General features: G+C 36.4%; 1 protein-coding gene and 4 non-coding genes across 5 annotated transcripts; 4 read left to right on the top strand and 1 right to left on the bottom strand.

The window, feature by feature from the left end:
• Positions 1-10669: 10669 nt before the first annotated feature.
• On the bottom strand, positions 10670-10776 carry LOC141682084 (small nucleolar RNA R71). Its single transcript, XR_012559487.1, has one exon. It is a non-coding gene; the product is annotated as a small nucleolar RNA R71 (small nucleolar RNA).
• A 7988-nt stretch (positions 10777-18764) lies between these two features.
• Positions 18765-20893, top strand: LOC141678702 (large ribosomal subunit protein eL32z-like). The gene is made up of 4 exons (XM_074485064.1): positions 18765-18887; positions 18984-19095; positions 20267-20448; positions 20535-20893. Exons 2-4 carry the CDS (start codon positions 19006-19008, stop codon positions 20662-20664), a joined length of 402 nt encoding a protein of 133 aa, XP_074341165.1. The 5' UTR covers positions 18765-18887; positions 18984-19005; the 3' UTR covers positions 20665-20893.
• On the top strand, positions 19543-19629 carry LOC141681900 (small nucleolar RNA U31b). Its single transcript, XR_012559319.1, has one exon. It is a non-coding gene; the product is annotated as a small nucleolar RNA U31b (small nucleolar RNA).
• LOC141681884 (small nucleolar RNA Z195/SNORD33/SNORD32 family) lies at positions 19723-19799 on the top strand. The gene has a single exon (XR_012559303.1). It is a non-coding gene; the product is annotated as a small nucleolar RNA Z195/SNORD33/SNORD32 family (small nucleolar RNA).
• On the top strand, positions 19883-19965 carry LOC141681885 (small nucleolar RNA Z196/R39/R59 family). Its single transcript, XR_012559304.1, has one exon. It is a non-coding gene; the product is annotated as a small nucleolar RNA Z196/R39/R59 family (small nucleolar RNA).
• Positions 20894-21348: the final 455 nt, after the last annotated feature.

The raw sequence follows: 21348 nt of genomic DNA, 5'->3' as shown, positions 1-21348 counted from the left end.
AGTTAGCATCCTGACCAGCTTCATCTACAATTTTTGCTTGATTGTCTTCCATATCAGCCTGGTAGGAGAGCATGATAGCTTGGTAATCTTGATTGGACATGTTGGATGTGAGTAGCTGTTGTGAGATTTGAGCCAGTCCTCCAAGTTGATCAACTCTAAGATCTTCAATTGTGGATGGTTGATTTTCAGTGTCTTGGAGCCATTGAAAGATGAGGTGTGATTGAGAGGTAGAGGGTTGAGCATCAAAACCACATGTGACTGAAGTCACAGTTTTACTCACAGATTGCTCTGTGGTTATGGCTAGTTGTTGTTCCACACTAGTTGTGGGAACCTCCAATTGAATTGGAGGGGATTTGACTGGGTTACTGCCATGTGCACCAGTCTCAAACCCTTGTGTGTCTTGCATCACACTGTCACCTGAATGTGCTATACTTGCCTCCCCTATGACAGGATCATTGGCAATTATACTCCTAGCATCAACTGCCAAGGCAATTTCTGCTAGGGTTTTGAGGGGAGTTGTTCCTACATAAGGAACCTCCAATTGAATTGGAGAGGATTTACATAGCTCCCCCTCAGGAGTACTACCCTCAAACCTTACAGTCTGTAAAGACTGATTTGCACATGAAGGTGCATTTAGAGTTTCCATGGGGTCTTCAGTAAAAACTGATGAATCCCCCATGGTTTTGATGGTGTCATCAAGGTCTACCCCAGCTAATAGCCTCTCACCATCTAAATGAAGTTTCTGGGTGGCGAGCAAGGTTTCTTGAACCAAGTCACTTGAGTTAGCTTGCACTTGAGAATTAGGTTCAAGTGCTGTAGGTGGGGAAGAAATTTGAGGGATTAGAGAGTGTTGCTCAGATGTGAGTGTTGGCAGTTCCCCCTGAATGGATGAGGGAGCTTCAAAAGATGTTCCCTCACAGTGTGTGCCATCCTTATTTCTCCTACCGTACACTTGAATTGCTTCATGTGCAGGCTGTGCAGACTCTTTACATGGTGCATTGGGGTGAATGCTCTTTTCAATAGATACACCCTGTTGAGAGGATGCATCTAGAGTCTGTTTAGTCCCCAGTTTTATAACTGCATCCTGTTGGGAGGATACAGAGGTGGCTTGAGTGGTCAGCTCAGATTTCTTACTTCTCTTTGATCTCTTGACCAAGGGTGACTCAGTTTCATGTTGATCCTCACCACTCTCAGTAATAACAGTTAAAGTTGCCCCATTTCTCTTCTTTTTACTCACCTCATCCTTTTGAGAAGATGAGGTGGTTGGTTTCCTAGCTTCTACAGGTTTTGAAAGAATGGTTTCAGCTTGGGAAGATCCCTGTGGGTGTTCCTGTGTTTGTACTTTCACAGGTTCAGGGATCATAGTTGTGCTAGTTTGTACATTTGACCTCATGTCAGACATTGGGTAAGGGTAAGTCTTAAACCTCTCGAAAGTTGTAAGTAAGTATATGTATCGAGATGTCTGGGTATTTATAGTAAAAGCAAATGACTTGTCGAGAACTCAAAAATAGATGTTTGAAATTAGCCTATCGAGAAGTCATTTTAAGAAATGAAAAACATATCGAGAAGTCATTTTAAATTACTCTTATAGAGAACTAAAAATTGACTTATCGAGATGTCAAATAAATACCCAGTTTGTCCAAAAATGGACTGAATTAATCCCAACTTTTATTTGAATATATTCAAAATAAAATTAGAATAAATTTGCCACGAGTATTTTACCAAAATAATTTATGAAATTAAATTATTTCAGTTCTGAGTTATTGATAAGTCTAAAAGTTATACTTGTAGAGAACTCTGTGAATTAACACTAGAGAACTCTACAAGGACTTATCGATAAGTCACATTTAAGCCTATCGAGAAGTCACTCGAGAAGTCAGTAAATTGACTTATCGAGAACTCATTCGAGAAGTCTTAAAATGACTTGTCGAGAAGTCAATTACACTTATTGAGAACTCAGTTCTCTATATACTTTTGAACATTGTAATTCTGCCTTGTGTTAATTTTACATATTAAAATATGTAAAATAACAACTGATCAGTTTACTTAGAATTAGAAAAATTCCAAGTTAAAATTTGAATTTTGAAAAATAAATATGCAGAGATTTCTGAAATATTTATAATTCATATTCAGTTAATTTCCAATTAAATTAAACAAAGGCTGATTTATTAGAAATTAATCTGCTGCAAAATATTAGCTGAGTTCTTGCTTTAGGATGAAGAGTTAAGCATTCCAATTTCACCTACAAGTCTAGTGAAAGTTGCTTCATCCAAAGGTTTAGTGAAAATGTCAGCTAATTGTTTTTCTGTTGGAACAAAAATGAGCTCAATGGTACCATTTGCAGCATGATCTCTAATAAAATGGTACCTTACATCAATGTGCTTTGTTCTAGAATGATTAACTGGATTAGCCACTATAGATATAGCACTAGTATTGTCACACATGATAGGTATTTTGTGTAACATTAGGCCATAATCCATTAGTTGATTTCTAATCCAAAGCACTTGAGCACAACAACTTCCTGTAGCTATATATTAAGCCTCTGTTGTAGAAGTTGATACAAATTGTTGTTTCTTGCTATACCAGGATACAAGTCTTTGACCAAGAAATTGACAGCTTCCACTAGTGCTATTTCTGTCAACCCTGCATCCAGCAAAATCTGCATCTGTGTAACCAACAGCTTCAAAACCAGTTCCTTAAGGATACCACAATCCCAAGTTTGGATTCCCCTTTAAGTATTTGAAAATCCTCTCTACAGCCATCAAATGTGATTCTTTTAGATTGGTTTGAAATCTTGCACATAGATATGTAGCAAACATGATGTCTGGTCTACTTGCAGTTAAGTAAAGCAATGATCCAATCATCCCTCTATAGCTTGAGATATCTACACTCTTGCCCTTTTTATCTTCATCCAACTTTGTTGCAGTAGACATGGGTGTAGATATAGGTGACCAATCAACGATACCAAACTTTTTCAATAAATCCTTGACATATTTAGTTTGGCTGATGAAGATCCCATCACTTCTTTGACTAACTTGAAGTCCAAGGAAGTAACTCAGTTCCCCCATCATACTCATTTCACATAGATCTTTGGCACAACTTCTCATTTGTAGAACCAAAGATGATATCATTCACATAGATCTGAACTAGGATCATATCTTCACCATGTTTCTTGTAAAAGAGAGTCTTGTCTATAGTACCTCTAGTAAAACCATGTTTGAGTAGGAATTCTGACAGTGTATCATACCAAGCTCTAGGTGCATGTTTCAGTCCATATAGAGCCATGAGTAACTTGTACATAAAATTTGGAAATTCATGATCTTCAAAGCCAGGTGCCTGTTGAACATAAATTTCTTCTTCTAGCTCACCATTTAGGAAGTAGGGGTGTCAAAAAAATTCAAAAAATCCGATATTCGTCCGAAAAATCCGCATCCGTATCCGAGAAAAAATGGATATTATCCGAATCCGAAAAAGCGGATATTATCCGTTTCCGAATTCGGAATATTCAAATCCGAAACTAAATACATATATGATATTTAAATTATATAAATATATAATTATATATAATTTAAAACTTATTTTTTTAGTTTATAGTGTGTGTAAATGCATTAAATAATACGTTTATACAAATTTTATATAATTGTACACATACTTTATACATATATAAATATGTTATTTGTATTTAATCATAGAAAATGTTCTATAATCATCGTCAAAATGGTAGGGGCAACAAAAAATTCAAAAAATCTGATATTCGTCTGAAATATCCGCATTCGCATCCGAGAAAAAGCGGATATTATCCGTATCCGAAATAAAACGGATATTATCCGTATTCGAATCAGATGATTATGGATGCGGATACATATATTGGCATATCCTTATCCGAATTATTCATTTGACAGCCCTATTAGGAAGGCACTTTTGGCATCAATTTGATACACTTATTGCTTCAAGTCTTGCAACTGGAGAAAAAGTTTCATCATAATCAATTCCTTCTTCTTGTGAGTAGCCTTTTGCAACCAACCTTGCCTTGTTTGTGGTAACTACACCATTTTCATCCATCTTGTTCCTGAACACCCATTTTGTTCTAATTATACTTATATTCTTTGGTGCAGGAACCAATTCCCAAACTTTGTTTCTTTCAAACTGATTCAGCTCTTCCTGCATGGCAGATATCCAATTAAGATCCAGTAGAGCTTCATCAATTTTCTTAGGCTCTACTTGAGACAGAAAGCATGCATGTAGGCACTCATTAGCAGTTGCACTTCTAGTCCTCACACCAGCAATAGGATCACCAATAATTGCTTCTTTAATGTGACTTCTCTCCCACTTTCTTGTATGAGTTTGTTGACTTGTGCCTTCATTATTTTCTTCATTATTGGTATGACTGCTAGATCCTTCTTCTCTTTCTCCCCCTGAGTTTGTGCTATCAAATTCAGGTGTTTGACATGAGCTTCCATTTCCATGATTTTCCTGTTGAGTAGTCTCTCCATTTATCATCCGTTGTGCATCAACTTCATCTTCCCCATCAGAATCACTATCAATGTTGAGGTTTTCAAATGCAAGGGCTTTAGCTTCATTAACATCAAGGCATTCCAAGCCTGGACACTTGTCATCATCAAAGGTCACATCTGTCCTTTCCATAATCTTCTTCTGATCAATCACATAAACTTTGTAGGCTGTTCTTTCCAATGAATATCCCAGAAAAATTGCTTCAAAAACCTTTGAGTCAAATTTTCCCATATATTCAGAGTTGTCTTTCAATATGTAACACTTGCTTCCAAACACATGAAGATGCTTCACAGTAGGCTTTCTCTTAGACATGATTGAGTAGGGTGATTTGCCATGTGTCTTGTTAATGAGATATCTATTTTGAGTGTAGCATGAAGTGTTAACAGCTTCTTCCCAAAAACTTGTTGGCAACTTGGCATCTTACAGCATTGTTCTAGTAGCTTTAACTAATGTTCTGTTCTTCCTTTCAACAACTCCATTTTGTTGAGGTGTTCTAGCTGCTGAGAATTCTTGAACAATCCCTTTGTTTTTGCAGAATTCACTCAATGTTGCATTCCTGAATTCTGTTCCATTATCACTTCTCAATCTTTTCACACAATTTTGATATTCAGCCTATTTTTCTATCTTCTTGATGTGCTCAATTATGATGTGTGGAGTTTCATCTTTAAAGTGCATGAACTCTACCCAAGTGTATCTTGAGAAATCATCCACCATCACAAGTGCATATTTGTTTCTTGAAATTGATAAGACATTTACTGGTCCAAACAAATCCATGTGAATGAGTTGCAATGGTGCACTTATAGAATTACAGTTTTTGACTTGTGACTTGATCTTTTCATTTTTCCTTTTTGACAAGCGTCACAAACTTCAACTTGAGCAAACTCCAGTTTAGGCATATCTCTTACTAACTCCTTTTTGCTCAAGGTGTTAATTTCCTTGAAATTCAAGTGAGACAGTTAATTATGCTACAACTTGCTTTGTTGTTCTGATGCCTTGGTGTAGAAGCAAAAAATTCCATCCTTATTTGTTGAGTCCAAGTCTGCAACAAACAAGCTTCCTTTCCTTGCTCCTTTCAGAGCAACTTCACCAGTTTTCTTGCTGATAAAAGTACATTCTTCTTTATTGAATAATACTTCAAAGCCTTTGTCTGCAAATTGGCTAACACTGAGAAGATTCACTTCAAGACCAGCTACCAGTGCTACATCATCAATGACAACATTTCCAGAAACAATCTTGCCATATCCCATTGTGAATCCTTTGTTGTTGTCTCCAAAGGTCACTAAAGGGTCAACCTTCTCCTCAAACTGTGATAACAAGGCCTTATCACCTGTCATATATCTGGAACACCCACTGTCAATGATCCATATGACTTTCTTCACTTTGCCCTGCACACAATGAGTTTTAAGTGTGTTTAACAACCCAAGCAGTGTTGGGTACTTTCTTCTTGTTAACTGATTTAACAGAAGTAGAATGAGTTGTTTCAGATAAAATAGAATTCAATGACTGTTGTGCATTTTCCCCATCTGATGTAGACCCAATTTTTATTTCTTTTAGACTTACTCTCAGTTTGTGGCAACTATTCATCACTTTCAAGTTGCAAGGGATACAGTCAAACTTGTCACAGAATGAGTAGGGATCATTTGCATATGCTTCATTGTACTTCATACTCCTTCAGTTGGCTTGCTAACAACCTTTTTACAAAGGTGAGTTAGATGATTTACAGAGCCACATTTTTCACACTTCTTTCTTGGAGCATTTGCAACATAAGCAAAATTATTGCTTTTGTTTATCCCAATTTTCCCATTTCTATTTTTCTTCTTCTTCCTTGCATCTTCAGTCTTGGTCTCTTTGACAGGTGTCTTGGAACTTTGTTTGTCCATGAGCTTCTCTTCAGCTTTGGAAGATGGAGCTGTTTCTGCATTTTTCTTTTCTTTATCTTCATCAGCAATTTCTTGCTTGATAATCAACTCTTCTTCACTGAAGTTGACTTCACATGCCTTGAACATGGATGATACAACCTTTTTCAGCATAGCTGGAACATTTTCATTAACTGTTGTTTTTCCCTTGTCACCTATCTCTTTCTTCTTGTTGTTCAAGGCATCATAGTCAAGACCAATAGCAATATTTGCAAATGGTTTGTTTTTCTCATGGTATTGTCCAATTAACTCATATGCATTCTTGAAGGATTTCAACTTAACTTCATTCTTTTCCAGCTTCTCCCTTAGCACTGCTTCAGTTTCACTTGAACTTGTTCTTCATATATGCATTTTCTTATCTTACAGTTTCAAGCTCTACCAACAACAATTCAGCTTCTTGTTTCTCACTTTCAAGCTTCTCATTTATCTTTGTCAATCTGCTAACTTCTTCATTAGCAGCAACCATACTTGTATGTATGTGAAACATTTCTGTGCTCATCTTTTCTACAGTTTCCTTATATTGACTCACATTTAAATCAATGGTAGTGAGAGTTGGTACCTGTGATTTTGATGAGGATGATTATCCTCGCTCCAAGGCCATTAAAGCATAGTTTCCAACTTCCTCATCTTCATCATTATCAGAATCATCCCAATTTTTTCCTTCTACAATATAAGCTTTACTTTGTTGTTTCTTCAGAAGAGCTTCATACTTTGCTTCCAGTTCAAGATAAGCTTTATCTTTCTTTGCTTTCTTGGGTTTCCTGCATTCTGTAGCAAAATGGCCTAACTCATCACAGTTGTAGCACCTTATCTTAGATCTGTCAATAGATCCAGTTTTGTAACCATTCTTGCTATCAGAGGTGTACTTCCCCTTTCCTTTCCAGCTACTGTCTTTGTTGAAAGACTGTCCTTTACCCTTAAAGAATCTTGGCTTATTTACTCTAATATTAAAGAACTTTCTTTCCAGATAGGCCATTGACTGATCTAGCTCATCCAGTTCATCAAGTGTGCAGAACTCATCTTCTTCCAATTCCAGAATGACTTGTTCATGTGAATCATTTGTTCTTTGCTCACTTGGTAAGGCAACCGGAGTTTGAGATTTTGGCTCATCATTAGATGTTTGGCTTTCATTGACAATTAAAGCACTTGAGCCATCTACTACATGTCCTTGACCAGATCTCAATGATTTCCTTTGAATCATTTCTAGTTCATATGTTTTGAGAATTCCATATAGAATTCCAGTATTATTTTGCTCAAATCTCTCCCTTCCCTAATTGCTGAGATTTTCTGTTCCAAATGATCAGGGAGAGTAAGCAAGAACTTCAAGTTCACTTCTTCAACTTCATAGTATTTGTCATGGAGCTGCAAGTCATTTATCAGCTTGTTAAACCTTTCAAACACATCAGTTATACTTTCTTTTGGCTTGGCCATGAAATCCTCATACTGTGAAATCATTATCCTTCTTTGATTAGATCTAACTTCCTCAGTTCCCTCACAGAGTATCTCAATCTTTTCCCAGATTTGCTTAGCAGTGTCACAGTTGACTATGTTGTTGTACATTATACTGTCAAGTGACTCTATCAATATCAGTTGCAGGCCACTATCCAGGGAAAATTTCTCCTTTTCAAGCTCAGTGTACTCAGAAGGGTCTTTTGGAGCATAATGAGCTGGAATGACCATATCACCATCTGTTGATTCTTCAACTCTAACAATAGGAGTGAATGGCCCATTTTTAAGAATCTGAATATAGAGTGGATTGGCCATCCTGATAAACAGCAATATTTTCTTTTTCCGAAGAGTGTAGTTAGCTTTGTCAAATGTAGGAATTTTAATGCTACTGATTTTCTGTGTATTCATTCTTCTAAGATCTTGAATCTGTTTACTTTCAGATTTTGCTCTGATACCACTTGTTAGGAAATGAATAATACATAGAGGGGGGGTGAATGCGTTTTACTGTTTTTAAGTTTTTCTTGAAATTTTTATGGTTGAACAAAGTAAATTAAATCTTGTAGTGAAAATGTGTTACTTCAGAAATTAAACATGCAAAAATGAAGAACACAGATCTTTCAAAACTCACTTAATTTTATATTAAAATTAAGAATGTTTTGCTACAAAATTTCTAGGCTCTTTGTTGAGTGGCATTTATGACACTTTATTATGCTCTAATAAGATTTGAATTGATGCATTTCTACTCAAGTTGTTAAGTGTTTTAATATGTTTTCTAGTATTTTTACATTTCAGGCATTATTTAGGTAATCAGGTGAATTAGCATTATTTTGGTGCTAATTTGGTGTCAAGGTGGTGTTAGAATAAAAGCTCGTTGAAAGCCAGCTCAAATCTGCAAGAAAAATGAAGAAGTTGATTTCTAGCAGAAGCCCAGCGCGCCCGCGCTGATCTTCCGTGCTCGCGCCGATCCAGCACGCGGCCGCGCTTTGTCGGGATGGCAGAATCCTGTTTCTACTTGGTTTCTGAGAGAAAGAATTCTACACTGCATGCGGCTGCTATATAAACAACTTTAGGTCATTTTTTTTTAGAAAACTTTAGGTCATTTTTAATAATATATCAAGCCAGAGACATATCAAGGAGAGCCGTAAGAAGACCGTTTAGCACAATTCAACGAAGACGAAGAAGATCTTGTTTTTACTTGTGAATCTTTGTTCTAAGTTGTAACTTGGATGCTAGTTTTCTCATTTGTGAACCTTAATCTTGTTTTATACTTGGTTTGTTTATTCGTTATAAAGACTACGTTTGCTATACCATGCTTTCATCGGAACCGACGTTGATGATGAGTCCGATTATGGGCTAATCGTTATCGTGGGGTTCTAGCGGACTTATTTATGGATTCCTTTAGTTAAATTGTTTTGATGCCTTAGTATGTGGTGATTGTATGATAGCCTAGTATTAGTTGTGCGTATTCGTCTTATGAGCATCGCGAACTTATAAGATAGTGTGTTAATTCTTAATGAAGCGAAAGTGAATTTAAGGATTTAGAACTTGCCATGCTAGCATAGGTTCATGTATTATTATGCATGATTCGTAGGTAATTTTAACCATCTTACTTGCCCTATGTAATCAAGATAGATAACTTGTGCTTAAACCGTTATGTTTTCAAATTCTATAGACATATAGGGTCTCAATATAATTGATGTCTATTCAGCTTCTATCTCTTTTGTGGATGTCTGGTAGTATGGTAATCGTGCAACGAAAGTTGTCGGTTATCAGTTTCGTGTTATCTGATTAGTGTCATCACCGTTGCATACTAAGGTTGAGAACAATAAGACTAATAATGAAGTATTTAATGAAGTTAGAATCCCATGTTTGTCATATATATTAATTCAGTCAATCTTATCCTCTTAGTTATAATTGTTAGTTTAATTCTTAGTTATTAACAACCTCAATTTGTTATTCGTCTTAGCATTGAATAATAACCATATCATTGGTGTATAAGTGCATAAATTAATTAGTCAACCAAAGCCAGTCTCTGTGGGAACGAACTAGAAAAGATTTTATACTATTTGCGAACTCGTATACTTGTGTGTATTATTAGTGCGTGTTTAGCGACTAACAAGTTTTTGGCACCGCTGTCGGGGACTGCAGTGTTGATTATTTTTTTAGTTTATGTGTTTGTCATCAGTGGTCGTTAAAGTTCATTGACTCGAACATTGTTACATATCTGTTCCCTTGTCTTATTTCAGGTACCCTAGCGAGCGTGTATGCTTACGCGTTCTCGGTCTCGTAAGAGAAATCTGGATCAAGCCGAGGAAGAAGCTGTAGTGGTTCGAAGGGAAGTCTTTGAAGAAGAAGAAAAGGTAGAAGAAGAAAAGAAAGTCGAAGAACCAGCTTTAGTAGAGATAGGCGATCAAGCAGAAAATCTTAAGGCTTTGATGGACTATTCTCAGCCTAAGATCAATGACATTCAGTCAAGCATCATCAGACCAGCCATCTCGGCTAACACTTTTGAGATCAAAGAAGGCACGATTCAGATGATACAGAATTCAATTCAGTTTGGGGGTTCTCCTACTGAAGACCCCAACATGCACATCAGGGATTTCATCGAGATCTGCGACACTTTCAAGTTCAATGGTGTGACTGAAGATGCTATCAAGCTGCGACTCTTCACATTCTCTCTGAGGGATAAAGCTAAGTGCTGGTTACATTCTCTACCACCAGGGTCTATCACTAAATGGGAAGATCTTGCTCAAAAGTTCCTCACTAAATTCTTTCATATGGCGAGGACTGCTGCAATCAGGAATGCTCTTACTCAGTTTGTTCAGCAAACTGGAGAATCTCTGTGTGAGGCTTGGGATCGATATAAAGAGATGCTAAGGAAGTGCCCACATCATGGCATGCCTGATTGGATGATTATAAATTGTTTCTACAATGGATTGGGTGCTACTTCTAGACCAATACTTGATGCAGCATCATGAGGAGCCTTGTGGGCTAAAAGCTACGATGAAGCTTATGAACTTATTGTACTGATGGCTGCTAATGAGTACCAGAATCCTTCCCAGAGACTGACTCAGGGAAAAGTAGCAGAAATTCTGGAGTTGGATGCAGCAACTGTTATAGCTGCCCAACTTAAGGCTTTGACGATGAAGGTGGACTCTTTGGCTAATTATGGAGTTAATCAAATTGCTAGTGTCTGTGAGCTTGTGTTGGTGCCCATGAGACTGATCAGTGTGCTATTTCTAGTGAATCATCTCAGTTCGTGAGCAATTTTCAGCGATCACAGCAACCTGTGCCAGCCACCTATCATCCTAACAACCGTAATCATCCTAATTTCAGCTGGAGTAACGCTCAGAATGCAGTTCAACAGCCTTATCAACAGTATCCAGCTAAGCAATACAACCCCTAAGGTTTTCAGCAACCGTAATATGCACCAAGACAACAACTCCAGCTGTAACAAGCTAATGAGAAATCTGAATTAGAGGAGTTGAAGCTTATGTGCAAGAGCCAAGTTGTTTCTATCAAGACCTTGGAAAACCAAATTGGACAAATTGCCAATGCCTTGTTAAATCGTCAACCTGGTACATTGCCTAGTGACACTGAAGTGCCAGGAAGGAAGTAAGCTAAGGAGCAGGTAAAGACAATCACTTTGAGGTCTAGAAAGGTTGCGAATCCCGAACAAACTCAAGAGTTAACTGAAGAAGCTGGGGCTGAGAAAGAAGTATAGCAGCCAGATGAAGAAGCGGAACCAAGGAAGACTACTATTGAGCACACTCCTCCTGAGGGTAATACAGGGGAGAAACAGATCTATCCTCCACCGCCTTTTCCTAAGCGGCTGTAGAAGAAAAAGCTGGACAAGCAATTTGAGAAGTTTCTGGAGGTGTTCAAGAAACTTCATATCAACATACCTTTTGATGAGGCTCTTGAGCAGATGCCTAGTTATGCAAAGTTTATGAAAGGTATTCTCTCTCGGAAAGTGAAGCTAGATGATTTAGAGAGTGTCACTCTCACGGAGGAATGCAGCGCTGTGCTGCAACAGAAGTTGCCTCCGAAGCTTAAAGATCCAGGAAGCTTCACTATTCCGTGTACTATTGGAAAAGTGTCTTTTGATAGATGCTTATGTGACTTGGGAGCTAGCATCAATCTGATGCCTTTGTCAATATTCAAGCAGTTAGACTTGCCTGATCCAAAACCGACTTATATGACCTTATCGTTGGCCGACCGTTCTATTACATATCCGCGAGGTATTGTGGAGGATGTCTTGGTCAAGGTTGATAAACTCATCTTCCCGGCTGATTTCGTAATTCTTGATTTCGAGGAGGATAAGAAGATCCCCATAATCTTGGGAAGACCTTTCTTGGCAACTGGCCGAACCTTGATAGATGTGCAGAAGGGTGAGCTCACAATGCGAGTGCTGGATCAGGATGTAACTTTTAATGTGTTCAATGCTATGAAATTTCCTACGGAAAATGAGGAGTGCCTAAAAGTGGAGTTGGTTGATTCTGTGGTTACTTCAGAACTTGATCAATTACTAAGGTCGGATGCCTTAGAGAAAGCCTAATTGGGAAATTCCGATAGTGAAGATGACGAAGGTGAAGAACAATTGTAATATTTTAATGCTTCTCCCTGGAAAAGGAAGATTGATATGCCTCTTGAATCTCTTGAAATAGAGGAATTGAACAAAGCTCATCAACGCCTCAAGCCATATATTGAGGAAGCTCCCACTCCTGAGCTTAAGCCTTTACCTGAGCATTTGATGTATGCATTTTTAGGTGATGCATCTACTTTTCCTGTTATTATCGCATCTGACCTTTCAAGTAGTGATGAGGAAAAGCTTATGAGGATTCTAAGAGAGTTCAAATCGGCAATTGGCTGGACTATAGCAGATATCAAGGGAATCAGCCCTTCTTATTGTATACATAAAATTCTGTTAGAGGAAGGTAGTAAGCCTACGGTTGAGCAGCAACGAAGACTTAATCCGATCATGAAGGAAGTAGTGAAGAAAGAAATTCTTAAATGGTTAGATGCAGGGATCATCTATCCTATTTCTGACAGTTCATGGGTGAGCCCAGTTCAATGTGTGCCAAAGAAAGGTGGTATTACTGTGGTAGCAAATGAGAAGAATGAGCTCATTCCTACTCGAACAGTCACGGGATGGAGAGTTTGTATGGACTACAGGAAACTGAATAAGGCCACTAGGAAGGATCACTTCCCTCTGCCTTTCATTGACCAGATGCTCGACAGGTTAGCTGGTCACGAGTACTACTGTCTTCTGGATGGCTATTCGGGTTACAATCAGATTTGTATCGCTCCAGAGGATCAGGAGAAAACTACTTTCACTTGTCCATTTGGTACTTTATAATGTTGAGTTGCAAGCATCGATTCAAGTTTGGGGGTATGTTGAGTGGCATTTATGACACTTTATTATGCTCTAATAAGCTTTAAATTGATGCATTTGTACTCAAGTTGTTAAGTGTTTTAATGTGTTTTCTAATATTTTTGCATTTCAGGCATTATCTAGGTAATCAGGTGAATTAACATTGTTTTGGTGCTAATTTGGTGTCAAGGTGGTGTTGGAATAAAAGCTCATTGAAAGCCAGCTCAAATCTGCAAGAAAAATGAAGAATTTGATTTCTGGCAGAAGCCCAGCGCGCCCGCGTTGATCAAGCGCGCGCCCGCGCCCAAAGTACAGAAAGCTAGCGCGCCCGCGCTGATCAAGCGCGCGCCCGCGCCGTGTCGGGATGGCAGAATCCTGTTTCCACTTGGTTTCTGAGAGAAAAAATTCTAAACTGCATGGGGCTGCTATATAAACAACTTTAGGTCATTTTTAATAATATATCAAGCCAAAGACATATCAAGGAGAGCCGTAAGAAGACCGTTTAGCATAATTCAACGAAGACGAAGAAGATCTTGTTTTTACTTGTGAATCTTTGTTCTAAGTTGTAACTTGGATGCTAGTTTTCTTATTTGTGAACCTTAATCTTGTTTTATACTTGGTTTGTTTATTCGTTATAAGGACTACATTTGTTATACCATGCTTTCATCGGAACCCACGCTGATGATGAGTCCGATTATGGGCTAATCGTTATCGTGGGGTTCTAGCGGATTTATTTATGGATTTTTTTAGTTAAATTTTTTTGATGCCTTAGTATGTGGTGATTGTATGATAGCCTAGTATTGGTTGTGCGTATTCGTCTTATGAGCGTCGCGAACTTATAAGATAGTGTGTTAATTCTTAATGAAGCGAAAGAGAATTTAAGGATTTAGAACTTGCCATGCTAGCATAGGTTCATGTATTGTTATGCATGATTCGTAGGTAATTTTAACCATCTTACTTGCCCTATGTAATCAAGATAGATAACTTGTACTTAAACCGTTATGTTGTCAAATTCTATAGACATATAGGGTCTCAATATTATTGGTGTTTATTCAGCTTATATCTCTTTTGTGGATGTCTGGTAGTATGGTAATCGTGCAACGAAAGTTGGCGGTTATTAGTTTCGTGTTATCTGATTAGTGTCATCACCATTGCATGCTAAGGTTGAGAATAATAAGACTAATGAATAAAGTATTTAATGAAGTTAGAATCCCATGTTTGTCATATATATTAATTCAGTCAATCTTATCCTGTTAGTTATAATTGTTAGTTTAATTCTTAGTTATAAACAACCTCAATTTGTTATTCGTCTTAGCATTGAATAATAACCATATCATCGGTGTATAAGTGTATAATTTAATTAGTCAACCAAATCCAGTCTCTGTGGGAACGAACTAGAAAAGATTCTATACTACTTGCGAACTCGTATACTTGCGTATATTATTAGCGCGTGTTTAGCGACTAACACTCTTTGTTGATAAAGAGCTTAGCTTCTACTCGAGAGAGTTACCAGAATTTCTTTCTTAATTGTTACTACTAAACAAAGGACCAGTGTTAACTTTATAACTCAGTTAACTTCTGGTTTACACAGTGTATAATAAGACATACTTTTTACTTTGGTAAACTGTCACTTGTCATTTCCATTTTAGGAAAAGTATATCTTCCATTTCTGGCTTAGCATATCTTTGCACACTGTGTTAACTTTGATATTCCTCTGTCAGTTAATCTTCACCATTGATCTTGCACTCTCTTCAAGATGCTTTTTGTAGACTTGTCAATCCAGCTGGTTGGATTGTTTGTTGATTGTTAATCCTGGATATTGAACTGATCTGCAATTTTGTACTTTGAGATTTTACCTCGAGATCTCCGGTTTGGACTATAAAGAACTTGACATCTCGATAAGTATATTGGCTTAACGAGATCTCTAGTACTCTATAGATAATTTGGCTTGTAGAGGTCTCTCAGTTCTCTATAAGAGAATTTGACTTGTCGAGATCTCTAGTCTTTATATCTTCACGTTGACTTATCGATATCTCTGAGTTCTCTAGTGACTTCTTGACTTGTCGATATCTCAGAGTTCTCTAGTGAATTTTGACTTATCGATATCTCTGAGTTTTCTAGTGGAATTTGACTTATCGATAACTCAGAGTTCTCTAATGAATGTTGACTTGTCGATAACTCTGAGTTCTCTAGTAAAGAAATGACTTGTCGATATCTCCAATCTTCATGTCTTCAATTTGGCTTGTCGATATCTCTGAGTTCTCTATAAGCTTTCCTGAGTTCTCTATAAGTCATTCTGGAGTTCTCGAATGACTTCTCTATAACACCAAATTTGTGACTTGTAGAGATCTTGACTTAGAATATTTTTTCTAAAACAGATTTATTCTACTCCAAGCTTCTTCATAATTCTTCTGAGGCAAGATCTTCTTAATCGTCTTCCAGATAGAATTCTTAGGCTTGACACTGTTTATAGAAAAAGACTTCAGTCTGCTCCTTTGCCATTTTTATAAACTTTATGTGTTACAAGTACAAAATATAAATTAAGATAACAATACAACTTACTTAGGGTTGACAAATTGTCTTAGTCTTGTTAATTTACAGGCATGTCTTGCACAACAAATGGGTATCATATCTGTAGTTCTGCACCAGCAATAACCCATTTATTATTTGTTGATGACAACTTTCTTTTTTTCAAAGCAACCAAAGAAGAAGCATTAGCAGTGAAGTCCTTGTTAATTGACTATGAGAGCTACTCTGGCCAAGCTATCAACTATCAAAAATCTACCATTTTCTTTAGTTCGAACGTAAGGAGAGATAAGCAAGGTGAGATCAAAGATGTTATAGGTGTTTACAAAGACATTGGAGATAGTAAATACTTACAACTTCCCTCTCTAATTGGAAGATCGAAGAAAACATTGTTTAGATATTTAAAAGAGAAGGTGATTCAAAGAATCGAAGGATGGAGCTCTAGACTTCTCTCTAGAGCAGGCAAGCTAGTTATGTTAAAGAATGTGATTCAATCTATACCAAGTTATGCAATGTCATGCTTTATGCTGTCTAAATCACTATGTCAGGAAATTTAATGAGTGATGAATGGTTTTTGGTGGCAATCTAGCTCCTCCAGCAGGAAAGGTATTCGATGGTTGGGTGGAATAAAATGTGTATGTTGAAGAACAATGGAGGTCTGGGATTGAGAGATATTCATGGTATTCGTTAAAATCTAGAGTTCTAAAAGCTAAATACTACCCAGATAATCATTTTCTTCAAGCGTAAAGAAGAGATGGCGTTGGCTACACTTGGTATGGGATTTGGGAGGCAAAAGAAGAGATAAAGAAAGGTTTGAGATGGGTAGTAGGTGATGGAAAAGATATTAATATTGACAGTGACAAATGGTTGAGATCGAAGCAAGATTTTTGTGTGGATAAAAATCAAACGTCTGATGAGGCCATGCAGTTGAGAGTATGTGATTTCTTCCATAAACATACCAAGGAATGGGATGAAAATAAGTTACGAATGTATCTTAGCAGCGAGGATATTGATGTTATTCTAAGAACCCGAATTCCGCAGGGAGGTACTAGAAACAGGGTGGCCCGGCTCCATTCAAAGAATGGAAAGTATACGGTGAAATCTGGGTATTATCAGTGGTGTCAGAATCAAGCAACTATGGCAGAAGTTCAACAATCTAAAGGTTGGAGTGTTCTCTGAAAATTGGAAATCCCCCATAAAATCAGAGTGTTCCTATGGAGATTTTGCCGCAATACCCTGCCAGTTACAAACTTATTAAGAGGAAGGGGTGTGCTAACCTCAATAATTTGTAATATGTGCACTGGGGAAGTCGAACATCTACGACACTTATTTTTTGAATGCCCTTTTGCGAAAAGTTACTGGCAATAAGTTGGTATTAATATTGATGATTGGGACATAGAAAGCAGTCATGATTGGCTCCTACAAAAATTAACATAGGGGTCTAAATGGGAGCTTATAAAAATTTCACAAGTTCTGTGGGGTATTTGGTTCATAAGGAACAAAAGTATCTTTGAAGGCAAAACTATGACCCCGAAAGCGATTATGGTCTGGAGTAAGAAGCAAATTCTGGACTGGCAAACAGCTAACAAAAGATCACCTGATGCAACAAATGAAAATGGGAGCAGACAACTGAATCATCGAAGATGACAGTCTCAAGAAGCTAGAAGTTTTAAAATTAATGTCGATGCTGCTATTGTGGTAGGACAGAACTCATTCTCCATGGGTATGGTTCTTAGAAACCATCTAGGCCAGCATGAATTAGGGAAAGTTATGAAGGGAGTTGGAGCATTTTCGGACTTGGAAGCAGAGCTTACATGCATCATCGAAGCATTACTATGGGCCAGAGATACTGTACCTGGTAAGGTAGTTGTTAAGAGTGATTCACTTCTTAGTATCCAAGCAATGCAACATGGTCGAGAGAACCTCTGAACCTCTTTGAGGTTGGTGATATAGTGCAGTAGTGTGTGGAAATTTTGAAGTGTAATAACGATTCTCTCTTAGTTTTATTAGAAACGTAGCTAACAAGGTAGCTTATAACATGGCTAGAGTTCCTTGTGAATTAAATAGTTTCGGGATATTTCCATCTCCTCTAGACTTTTTGTTGGAGACAATATTGTCGGAAACTTGATGATTTAATGAAGTATCTCTTTCTTCAAAAAAAAGACCGGCACCAAATAATACTTGACATGCATTTTATGAGCTAAATGACACCAAAAAAATAATAGCTCGTGAATTAATTTAAGCCCGTGTACATGATTATTTGCAATTCCGTCACGCAACACCGTGACCACTAGCATTTGAAATTGAATTACTCAAACCGAAAACGACCATTATGAGTTCGTAGAAACAATTATTTTCCTGAGATCATAATTAAGACACGTAAAAATATAGATTTAGATATTGATTATGAAATATTTATTTATTATTTTAAAATTAGCAAAGTACATAATTAGGTAATGTATATACTATGCACAAATTAATCACTACCTCTGAAAAAAATCCTGAGCTCTACCTTAGGATCCTTATTCTCATTTCGAAATATAATAAGAGTATATTTTTCATTCACAAAATTCATCATCTAACCAAAAGATACGCAAATTACCTCCGGACGTTAATATAATAAAATCTTAATGTATGAAACAGATAATCCACCAAAAAAGTTCTCGTTAAAACAATTTGAATGACAATATTTATATATCAAAAAAAAATTAATTCATTATGTTTTGAAAAGTAATATATTTTTTGATAAAAAATAATTAAATTTAAAAAATAAGTCATAAAGCTGATATTAATAATAAAATAAATAAAAATTTGGCATTCAGGAGGTTTGATTTGTTACATTTATCAAACAACATCGTTGATTCATGATTCAGATTATTTACTCATTCATCTATCTAATCGTTGAGAAAATATGGTTCAGATTAACCATTGTTTTATGAATCGAGGACAGTCTTATCAACCCAAAACAAGAGCCCAAAGAAAGCCCAAACTAAAAGCCCAGAAAACTAAAAACGATAACAAAAACAAAACCCTACACTACAAAATAAGGCCTGGTGCTTTATAAAATCATCCAAAGCCCTCTAATTCCTCTCAGCCGCTGTAAACCCTAGGTATGCTTCCACGCAACTCTATCTCTCTATAACTATACACACAAAATATCTGTATCTATAATTTCTCACTCTTCATTTTGTTGTTATAATCAACAGGTAAGAGAGTGAAAGTAGAGTCATGGCGGTTCCAATGTTGACGAAGAAGATCGTCAAGAAGAGAGTCAAGAAGTTCAAGAGGCCATGGAGCGACCGTCTCGTCACCGTCAAGGTTCTTCTTTTATTCACCTCTTTTTTAATTGATTTATTTAGTTTTTTTATTTTATTTTTAATTGTGATTAATCTAGAGGTTATTCTGTTCAATGTTTGTGTAATTTTATTATTTTTTGAAATGATATATGTTTGTTAGATCCTGTATGTATTGTTTGTTAGATTAACTTTTGATTATAATACTTACGGTATTTGATTTAGTTAAAATGAAATTGATATATGTATTTTAAAAATTTGCTCTAATTATTTGTAGTTTGAATTTGTAGCTAAAGATATGAGTGTGTTTTTATTAATGAATTATAATTTGTTTTCGACTCTTTTGAGCTTGATTTATATATGCAGACTTAAATGTTTAGTGTTTATTTGTTGTTTATTTAAGTTTAGTTTGTTATTTGTACTAGAATGAGAAAATGCCTCGTGGTTAACTATTTGGCATTGTTTTGGCAAGGAATATGATGAGTAGTATTGTCACCCCAGTCTAACTTGCATCTCTTGATGTAATATGGTGATAGACATTTTTTTCAATATCTGATTACTTAAATTAGAATATGTTTTTTTATTTTAATTGTTTAATTAAAATCTGCCCCAAGATTTTTTTAACTAGCACAAGTTGAATGTGGAATTTTTGAGGAGATGTGAGGATACCTATCCATATAATCTGCATTTATATGATGATTATAAACATGCACTACCATCTGATCTCCGATTCTTTCGTTTAATTGTTTTGATTTAGTTAGTTAATATGCAGTGGTTAGTTATATTACCGAATGGTTGTATTTTGTTGGTCTTGCAGTCTATGATGAAGATTGTATATTATCCTGATTGTCAGTGATTATCATAAACAATTCACCATCTTTCGACTGAGACTGCATAGATCAGTATATTTATATATTTCTTTTGGTTGGTTTGTCTTTTTTATAATGTACTCGTACAAGATATTGGTGTTGGGTCTTTTGCTTTGGTGAAATATAATGTGTACAGTTATTTCTTACGTATAGGCTTTTCGTTTTTCAGGCCATGTACACATATGATGTTTTCTGGATATTTTACTTTCTACACTAATTCTTGCTACAGTATTATAAAGCCTAGTTTATGGTTTCTTAACAGGGTATTTTGTATGCTAATATGTTGTGTTGCATTCAATATTAACTTGATTATTTATCTTATGACAGCCAAACTGGCGTAGGCCAAAGGGTATTGACTCCCGTGTTAGGAGGAAGTTTAAGGGAGTCACACTGATGCCTAATATCGGTTATGGCTCAGACAAGAAGACCCGTCACTATCTTCCTAATGGTTTCAAGAAGTTTGTTGTACACAACTCTAAGGATCTTGAACTCTTGATGATGCACAACAGGTAAAGTGTTGCATGTGTTTAATCAAGTTTTTTTTGTTACTAGCCATTTACCCTTTTAATTTACTGTGTTCTACTATGTTTTGCAGAAAATACTGTGCAGAGATTGCCCATAATGTATCAACCAAAAAGAGGAAGGAAATTGTTGAGAGAGCTGCCCAACTTGATATTGTGGTTACCAACAAGCTTGCTAGGCTCCGTAGCCAGGAAGATGAATGAGTGTGACGCCCTAAGAAGTTCAGCATTACTTTTACTAGTAGTGAACTTTATCATTTATCTTGATGCTTTTGAAAAGATTCTCTAATTATGTTAAATTTTTGGTAGCTTCAGTTGGAAAACATTGTTGGTTTCACTTCAAAACAAACAACCTATGCTTGTGTACTCTTAAATATTTGAGCTTTGTTTTGACTCAGTTTTGGGGATGTTCATGGATTAGCTTGTTCTATTATGCTTTTGTTTCTTTATTAAAATGCAAATATATCATGGCGGGCTGATATTCTTGAGAGCATCTGAGATGTTCATTTCTTTGTAAATACTTTAGAAGGAACTAGAAGACTTGACACTAAAATGTTTAAGTAATGATTTGCCTTTTTATCTTGCTCTGCAAAAATGCTTTTGTTTCAATAGATGCTACTATCATTTTAGGGCCAAGAGGTATGTTTTGTGTGAAGGTATTTCTCTGGTTAAAAATGTGCGTTGTACAATATTGTACCTACGAATACATTGCGTGCAATGCAAACTACCTAGAGGCTTTATATCTTAAAAATCACAAGTCAAAACTATATTGAACTTGGTTCAATGCAACTAAGCTCTGTTTTCGAACTCGTTGTCATTCAGAGAGGTGACTATCCAAGGGAATATATTGAACTCGCAAGTCAGGTAGTAATCTTTGCTTGAAACAGC

The sequence above is a fragment of the Apium graveolens genome, chromosome 8 (assembly GCF_009905375.1).
Source record: "Apium graveolens cultivar Ventura chromosome 8, ASM990537v1, whole genome shotgun sequence".
Lineage (NCBI taxonomy): Eukaryota > Viridiplantae > Streptophyta > Magnoliopsida > Apiales > Apiaceae > Apium > Apium graveolens.
Note: the sequence above shows the minus strand (reverse complement) of the source record. Positions and strands in the feature narration are given on the sequence as shown.